Source organism: Triticum aestivum, chromosome 2D (assembly GCF_018294505.1).
Source record: "Triticum aestivum cultivar Chinese Spring chromosome 2D, IWGSC CS RefSeq v2.1, whole genome shotgun sequence".
Classification (NCBI taxonomy): Eukaryota; Viridiplantae; Streptophyta; class Magnoliopsida; order Poales; family Poaceae; genus Triticum; species Triticum aestivum.
In genome coordinates, this window is record NC_057799.1 from 422,023,832 (window position 1) to 422,032,907 (window position 9,076).

The 9,076-nt window shown below is 50.1% G+C and overlaps 1 protein-coding gene across 1 annotated transcript; it reads right to left on the reverse strand.

The window, feature by feature from the left end:
* Nucleotides 1-1,134: 1,134 nt before the first annotated feature.
* LOC123053563 (uncharacterized) lies at nucleotides 1,135-3,080 on the reverse strand. Its single transcript, XM_044477031.1, has 3 exons — nucleotides 2,767-3,080; nucleotides 2,573-2,642; nucleotides 1,135-2,315 (listed from the first exon to the last, which is right to left on the reverse strand). Exons 1-3 carry the CDS (start codon nucleotides 2,827-2,829, stop codon nucleotides 1,405-1,407), a joined length of 1,044 nt encoding a protein of 347 aa, XP_044332966.1. The 5' UTR covers nucleotides 2,830-3,080; the 3' UTR covers nucleotides 1,135-1,404.
* Nucleotides 3,081-9,076: the final 5,996 nt, after the last annotated feature.

Sequence of the window (9,076 nt, forward strand, 5' to 3'; positions counted from 1 at the left end):
GGGGTAAATGGAGCTTAGCAATAGCTTAAGGTCTAATATTTTAGCCCAAGCAATATTAGCTTCTAAACAAAATGCTTAGAAGTTAAATCACTCGCATTATATGCCTGATGGGAATAAGTAGCAATATCGACATCCAAGGATTTCGAGGCTGTCAAATGCTACGGCCATCAGTTATCAAATGTCCAAAGGTTGGTCATTATTTCTATTTGTGAGGCCATTCTGATTAACATGTGGAAAAACATTGATAACCGCATCATCAATAAAATTTAAGATAGGTCAAAACATGAGTAATAGCACAATGTGTAGTACTCCCTACGTTTCTTTTTACTTCACATATTAGATTTTTGTCTTTCAGTCAAACTCTATAAAGTTTGACAAAATTTACAATTAGCAACATCTACAATACCAAATAAATACAATATGAAAATATATTCCATAATGGATCTAATGATATTTATATGGTATTGTGAATGTTGATTTTTTTTTCTATTGACTTGATCAAACTTCAGAAAGTTAAGTACGAAGAAATGGAGGGAGTATAATAAGATCGAACGCAAGAAACTGACATATATATAGATGCAAAACAGGTATCATACGAAGAAACACTAGCTTATAGAAATTTAAAACAAGTACATCGTATAGATAGTCCAAGGAGTTTCTTTACTAAATCACAGTTCACATTTGCATCTTAAAGCTGCCAGGCTGAGTCAAAACACATTATGAAGCTTAAACCAAAATAAAGAAATTAGAGAGAAAGACAACACACCACACACAGTTGTACTACAATAGCGAAATATTTTCCTTGCCAAGATCAGAATCATAGGAAAGCCCACCCACACAGACTATTTGATGAGCCTGAAATGATAATACGGTAAAGATATATAAAACAAATACTGATAATGATAAAAGGTAGGAGTTTACTTGAGTTGAGTAACATTGCATTTTGTCAGTGAAGACCAAACATCAGCATTTATGTAAAGTAGACTATAAAGATTAGACAATCGTTTTAATACAGGAGAATGTCCACTTGCCTTGGTAGTAGAAAGTCTCAAGATCATCACATAAGTGAAAAAAAGAGCAAGAACTAGACTTAGGTGAACATGATTCAACTGATAACAGTGTACTAGTGGCAAGGAAATAACAGTCACCATAGCTATTATATATGAACTCACGAACTGTAACAACAAAAGGTCCTCTCCAATCTCCAGCAACATATGCATCACACCCAATGCATCAGTACAAAAAGGATACCAAGGTCCTGGAGACTCTATATGGGCACAGCATCTATTCAAATATTCACATTTCTTTATACCAAAAGCAGACAATACGCAACAAAACCAGCATATCCGACAGTAACATGCAAAGCAGAACTACGGCATAGAGCTATCATAGCCTTCAGACAGCCTAGTGTCTTGGACCCATGCTACAAGAACGGGATAGACGCACTGGTGCTGGCGCTCCTTCTCCTGCAGACCCTGCATTGTATAGCTTCCTGCACCCTGGGCAACGTGCATCTGCCTCGAGGATCCTCTTGTGGCAGAAGAGACACAGATGGAACCCGCAAGGGCAGGGGAGGAAGCTCGAGTCTGTTGGGTCAAGATCCTCGTAGCATATCGGGCAAGATAATGGCATAGAGAGGATACTCTGATGTGCTGCACTCATACCCATCCCCCAGCAGTTGCCAATCCTCGCTGGGAAGCTCGACTGCTTGGAGATACTGGGTAAGCTCTGTGGACGGAACGTATCATCTGGTGTCCAAGCTCTTGCATTGCTTCGAATAGGCTCTGTTCTTTTTGATGTATTTGCCAGAGGTGCCGACTCACTTGTAGCTGCTGGGGGCATCGTGGTACCTAAACTCTGGTGGCAATGACTGTTATCATCGACTGAAAGTGCATCAGCAACAGCTTCCCAATCATCCAGCACCCCGTTTTCCTCCTCAGGGCCACTGCCCGTGTCATCATCCTCAGCATCACTCACACTCCTGGAACTGGACCATAGACTGCTCACACTGCTGAGGCTGGGGCCACCTCCATTGCTGGAGCAGCGCTTACTCTGAGCACAGCCTCCACCTCGAGAGTTGTCTGAACAAGGGCTGTGCATAGGGGAGTCAAGGTCGCTGCCGCCTACTTCTTGCCCGGTAGCTCCAGCATCCTCCTTGTCATCCTCCAGAACTCCACCCCTTGACCTTGCATCGGCGCGCCGCCGGGGGAGTGGAGGGTGTGGCGAAGCAAGGATTGGCGACCCAGCATTCGACCCTGCCCCTGATCCTGCGCCCGCTGGCAAAGGCTTGGCCGTGGCCTCCTTCCCATCCTTGACTAGACCAATCCAAAACGCAAACAGATCAGAATTTGAACCCAAAATATCATCTTGAATAAAAGTTATCAATTTGTAGCACCTAGATCACCCCTGTGCCGAAATAATCAGATTCCCCTAAGTATCCCAACTCCCCCACAGGCACCCAAAGACGAGACGCAACTAGGATACACAGTGCAGAGATCCCAACTTCCGGGATTGGCGAGGGGAAAAGACCAAGAATACATAAAAGAATACATGAGCAGGCACGAGATCAGACCTTGCGACAGCCACTGCTCCCGGCGCGCGTCGAGCTTGCACTGCTTCAGCTTGGCCGACGAGCGGTTACCCTGCGGGGCACGAAAAATCGGCAGATCGGATCAGAACGCCGCGCAATCCGCAACCGGACCAGGGGACGCCCCGCCCCCCAAATCGAATCGCAGATCACACCACACACACGGGGCCCTTACTTACCCTCTTCTTCTTGGCGTCGCGCGCAGCGGCCGATGCGGGCGAGGGGGCGCCGTCGTATCCCATCCTCCTCTAGGCGGAGACCCTGCGGCGGCCTGGCTCCTCTGCGGGTGCGTGCGTGCGTGCGCGGGCGGGGCGAGGGAAAAAACCCTAGAAAGCGGCGCGGAGGAGAGAGAGAGAGGGAGAGAGACGGTGGGGGGTGGGGGAGACGAGGGAGCGCAGGGCGGCGGGATGGGTGGATGTGCAGGACGGGGATAGATAACACACGGGGCGGGGCGAGGCTAGGGAGGGCGGAGGTTATTGGGAAGAAAGCAAAGGCAAAATCTTTCCGGGGCTTTTGGCGTTTGCGTTTCTTCCCCTTCGCTTTAATTAATCCTGGCCGGACGGGCCACAGGTGGCGAGGGAGGGAGGGAAACGGGGGGCAGGGCGCCCCCGCGTAATGACCAGACTGCCCTCCGCCCGGCCCTCGGGATGGGATGAGAAGGACGGTTTGGGGGCTGGGGTCGGCGCACGAGCAGGTTGATTCCGTTGAGTGCAACGGGCCTCTTGTAAACGGCACTAATTTTGTCTTTTTTATTAGTTCATTAATTTTTGGCTTTTTTTATGACCATGCAAAGCTTGCGAATTATTTCATTGATAGAAAGGTGTTAAGAGTGAATACTGCTGGAATTTTGTCTATTTTGGACCTAGCCCAATAGCAGTTTCAAAAATTCCTAATAAATCCTAGAGGCCCACGCAGCCCATTCGTGCAAAGCAAGACGTGGAACTAAAGTTTAGTCTCATATTGCTAGTTTAGAGGGAGTTGGACCTCTAAGGGAGACTCTTTCTCCACATGCATGAGGATGAGAATAAGAGAGACATCCACGCGCGCTCCTCCTCCGCCGCCCGCCTCGCGTGCCACGGGGTGCGGGAATGAGCCGAGCCGATGTCTAAATTTTTGCCACGCACGACGGGTATATGAAAGGTCACGCGGAAGCTGAAACGTTTTGTTGTAGTGGAGATTGAATACGAACGGCGCACCTCTTCGCCTGATGCCTGTTCGTTTCGTCTCCCTCGTTCCCTTCAGCTCCCGGCGCAGCCTCTCGCCTCCTTCTCTTGCGCCTATAAAAGAGAGGTCGCTCCTCTCAGAGAGACGCACCAGAAGATCCTCTTCCTCCCGCCACAAAGTTCCCGAGCACTGCGCTGCTGCTACGATCTTCCCCATCCCGGCTTGTGGCGTGCACTGCAGGTCGGGACAGTAGGCCTCCGAAACTCCACCTCTTTGAGTCCTGTACGGGAGAAGGGTGATAAGGTTTTTGGGGAGCGCTCGGCGCGACTACTGACTTCTTCGTCACGGACGCCCCGGACTCCGACGACTACTTCCCCGACGACAACTTCTTCCCCGACGTCGACAACCTCCTCGACGACATGGCTGGCGAGGACACCGACCCCAAGTCCAGCGCCTCTGCTGCTACTGTCTCGTACGTGTTCTTCCTCTTTCTATTAGAGGCCCTACTACAGTTTCTTGTTTTAATGTTTGCCCTAGATATGTTAGACTCTATTTTCATATATGCAACTTACTATACTGTCTGCTCTACATGTGTTTAATTACAGTTCATATATGAAAACGATGTTTACCTTCTCTTTGTCAAATCGCATGACTTGTTTTATCACTGCTATACTAGTCGCGCTTTATCTAGTATTTCTGTTAATAAACTCATTCGGTAAATTGCTCATATTTCTAACAATCCAAAATCCTTATTATAGGCTATTTACACCTAGTGGTTTTGCTGCTTCCATGAGACCTCCTATGTTTGAGGGTATCCACTATAAGAGGTGGCGTGTGAGAGCAGTCTTATGATTTCAAACCATGAGTTGCTATGACGTGACTCTTGGCAAACCTGAAGGGGAGCATGATGCTCAACAAGAACAAGCTTTTCAGAAAATAGATACTCTGTTTAAGGCTGCTCTCTTGGGTGTTCTTAGTGAGAACATAGTTGATGCGTATGCGTCAATTGACAATGGAAAAGATATGTGGGACGCACTCGAGGCCAAGTTTGGGGTCTCGGATGCCGGCACTGAGCTGTACATCATGGAGCAATTCTATGATTACAGGATGACTGAAGAGGGCTCCGTGGTTGAGCAAGCTCATGAGATACAGTCATTTGCTAGAGAACTTGAGCACTTCAATTGTATGCTACCGGACAAGTTTGTTGCGGGAGGTATCATCACTAAGCTTCCTCCTTCATGGAGGAACTTTGCTACCTTACTGAAGCATAAGAGACAGGAGTTTTTCGTTCCGGATCTCATTGGTACTCTTGATGTGGAAGAAAAGGCGAGAGCAAAGGACACACGTGCTCGAGGTATTGAGGGAGGATCTAGTGCCAATCTAATACAGAAGCAGAACTTCCAGCCCCACAAGTTCAAGAACAAGGGCAAGTTTGATGGTAAAGCAAAGTTTGATGGGAAGAACAAGGCTGTGCAGCACAAGAACTTCAAGAAGAAGAATGACAAAAAGAAAGGTGTTTGTCATGTGTGTGGGGATCCTGGTCATCGGGCTCCTAGTTGCCCTAATCGCTATTGCAAGCGTCATCCTGGGAAAGGTGGCAAGACCGCTAATATTGTCATTGGAGACACTGACATGAAGGATGTTGGGTATGGTATATTTCCCACTATTCTTTCAGTATGTCATTTGTTGGGGAACGCAGTAATTTCAAAAAAAATCCTACGCACACGCAAGATCTATCATGGTGATGTATAGCAACGAGAGGGGAGAGTGTAGTCCACGTACCCTCGTAGACCGTAAGCGGAAGCGTTATGACAACGCGGTTGATGTAGTCGTACGTCTTCACGATCCGACCGATCCTAGTACCGAAACTACGGCACCTCCGCTATCTGCACACGTTCAGCTCGATGACGTTGAGGGAGTCCTGGACTAAGGGGTCATCGGGCGTCCAGCCTGTTATCCATGGGCCAGACTGATGGGCTGTGAAGACATGAAGGCCGAAGACTGTACCCGTGTCCGGATTGGACTCTACTTGGCGTGGAAGGCAAGCTTGGCGACCGAAGAGTCCTTCTTATGTAACCGACCCTATGTAAACCCTAGATCCCCCCGGTGTCTATATAAACCGGAGGGGTTAGTCCGGAAAGGACACACACATTACCATAGTCATATGGGCTAGACTTCTAGGGTTTAGCCATTACGATCTCGTGGTAGATCAACTCTTGTAATACTCATATTCATCAAGATCGATCAAGCAGGAAGTAGGGTATTACCTCCATAGAGAGGGCCCGAACCTGGGTAAACATCGTGTCCCTCGTCTCCTGTTACCATCGATCCTAGACGCACAGTTCGGGACCCCCTACCCGAGATCCGCCGGTTTTGACACCGACATTGGTGCTTTCATTGAGAGTTCCACTGTGCGGTCGACAAAAGGTTTGATGGCCCCTTCAATCATCGATAACGACGCTGTCCAAGGAGGAACCTTCCTCCCCGGACAGATTTTTGTGTTCGGCGGCTTCGTACTGCGGGCCAACTCGCTTGGCCATCTGGAGCAGATCGACAGCTACGCCCCGGCCACCAGGTCAGATTTGGAAGCTTGAACTACGTCGCGGATATCCATGGAGACTTGATCTTCAATGGATTCGAGACCGCGGCGATCGCTCCCCCTCGCTCCGATGAACATGACTTAAATCTGTCACCAGATCACATCCAGGAGATGGTTCCTGTTGCTGCAACGGCCTTAGATCCGGAGCAGATCCTACCGTCCGAGGCAACAGAGTCCGCGGTGTTGGAGCCGCACACGGACTCAACACCCTGCAATATTTGCTTCAACGGAACCTCGGACTCGTGTCCGGCTATAAGTTCCGGACCGTGTACGCCTGCTGACACCGAGCTAGATTGGTTATCGACCTTCGAATTCAGCGCCGCTGACGCTTTCCAGCACTCACCTTTGGGCGATGTGCTGAACTCTCTAAAGAATTTGTCCTTGGAGAAGGACTCGCAGCCGAACTATGTTCGGTTCGAGTTAGAGGCCGATGATGGGGAATTTTGCTTCCCACCCGCCACCCACTTCATAACTACCGTCGAGGACTTAACCGACGAGCTCGACTATGGCTCCGAAGACATCGACGGTATGGACGACGATGCCGACAAGGAGCAAGGCCAAGACCCGCCATTCACTGGACGTTGGACGGCCACCTCTTCGTACGACGTGTACATGGTTGATACACCTAAAGGATCTGGCGACGACAAAGAAGAGCCAGATGCGAATAAACACTCCGAGACACAGTCCAAACGCCGGCGCCCTAAACGCCGCTCTAAGCCTCGTCGCTCAAAAGATGGCAACACTGGCACCGGAGAAAATAGTACTCCGGGCAATGCCGAAAACAATGAAGACCCTATTGGAGCCGCATCTGAACACGAGGAGCAAGACAACGAGTAGGCTAACCCTGATAAACAGGCCACGCCCAATGACCCAGATGACGATAGTTATCGTCCACCCTCCGAGGATGATGAGAGCCTTGGCAATGAAGACTTCATCGTGCCCGACGCATCCCTCGAGCTGGAGCGCTTTAAGCGCCAGCTCATAGCTAATGCAAGAAGCCTAAAGAAGAAGCGGCAGCAGCTCCAAGCAGATCAAGACCTACTCATCGATAGATGGACAGATGTCCTGGAAGCCGAAGAATACGGCCTTAAGCGCCCAGCCAAGAGTTACCCAAAACGCAGACTGCTACCTCAGTTCGATGAGGAGGCACCAGATCCCATACCTCCCTCGCACAATGCGGACCGACCACCACGTGATCGGGATAGTGCGGTAGACCGACCACCCCGCGGTCGGGATAAAACGGCAACTCAGGCCGAACAACAGCCCGCACCGCCTCGCAAACACAGGGACAGACCAGCTCAGGACCATAAATACGATCTTCGGCAGGAATTGGACAGTAGAGTAGGACACACCATATCTATATACGGATCGCGAGGACGCTTCCCTACTCGGGATGACAGCTACTTATTCGGACGTGACAAACTTAATCACACCCGGGCCGATAACCATAGATGGACTTCGTCGGAGGTGCGCCGTGACGCGACCCGCTATAGAGGCGCCGCACACCCTCTCTGGTTCACAAATGAGGGGCTGGACACGAATTCCCAGAGGGGTTCAAGCCTGTCAATATTGAATCATATGACGGAACAACCGACCCCGCAGTGTGGATTGAAGATTTTATTCTCCACATCCACATGGCCCGAGGAGATGACCTCCACGCTATCAAATACCTCCTATTAAAGCTCAAAGGACCAACTCGACAGTGGCTAAGTAGTCTGCCTGAGAACTCCATCAGCAGCTGGGAGGACTTGGAAGAAGCCTTCCTCGACAACTTCCAAGGTACATATGTCCGGCCACCCGATGCCGATGACTTAAGCCACATAGTTCAACAACCTGGAGAATCAGCCAGAAAATTCTGGACTAGGTTCCTAACCAAAAAGAATCAGATCGTCGACTGTCCGGACGCCAAAGCCCTAGCAGCCTTCAAACACAGCATCCGTGACGAATGGCTCGCCCGCCACCTCGGCCAAGAAAAGCCGAAATCCATGGCAGCCCTCACAGCACTCATGACCCGCTTTTGCACGGGTGAGGACAGCTGGCTGGCCCGAAGCAAAAACACAGCCAACAAGGCAGGCCCCTCTGAGGCCAAGAACAGCATCGGCAAGCTCCGACGCAATAGACACAAACGCCGAAGCAATGGCGATAACACCGACGACACCACAATGAACGCCGGATTCAGCGGCTCCAAGTCCGGCCAACGAAAGAAGCCCTACAAGAGGAACAATGAGGGACCTTCCAGCCTGGACTGCATACTCGATCGTCCGTGCCAGATACACAGCACCCCAGACAAACAAGCCAATCACACCAACAGACATTGTTGGGTCTTCAAACAGGCTGGCAAGTTAAATGCCGAAAACAAAGAAAAGGGATCACAAAGTGAGGACGAGGACGAAGAGCCCCGGCAACCGAACACTGGGGGGCAGAAGAAATTTCCCCCTCAAGTCAAAACGGTGAACATGATATACGCCACACACATCCCCAGAAAGGAGCGCAAGCGGGCACTCAGGGACGTCTACGCGGTAGAGCCAGTCGCCCCAAAATTCAATCCGTGGTCGTCATTGCCGATCACCTTCGATCGTCGAGATCATCCAACTAGTATCCGCCATGGCGGTTCGACCGCACTGGTCCTTGACCCAATCATCGACGGATTCCACCTAACACGAGTCCTGATGGATGGTGGAAGCAGCCTCAACCTGCTCTACCAGGATACAGTATGGAAGATGGGC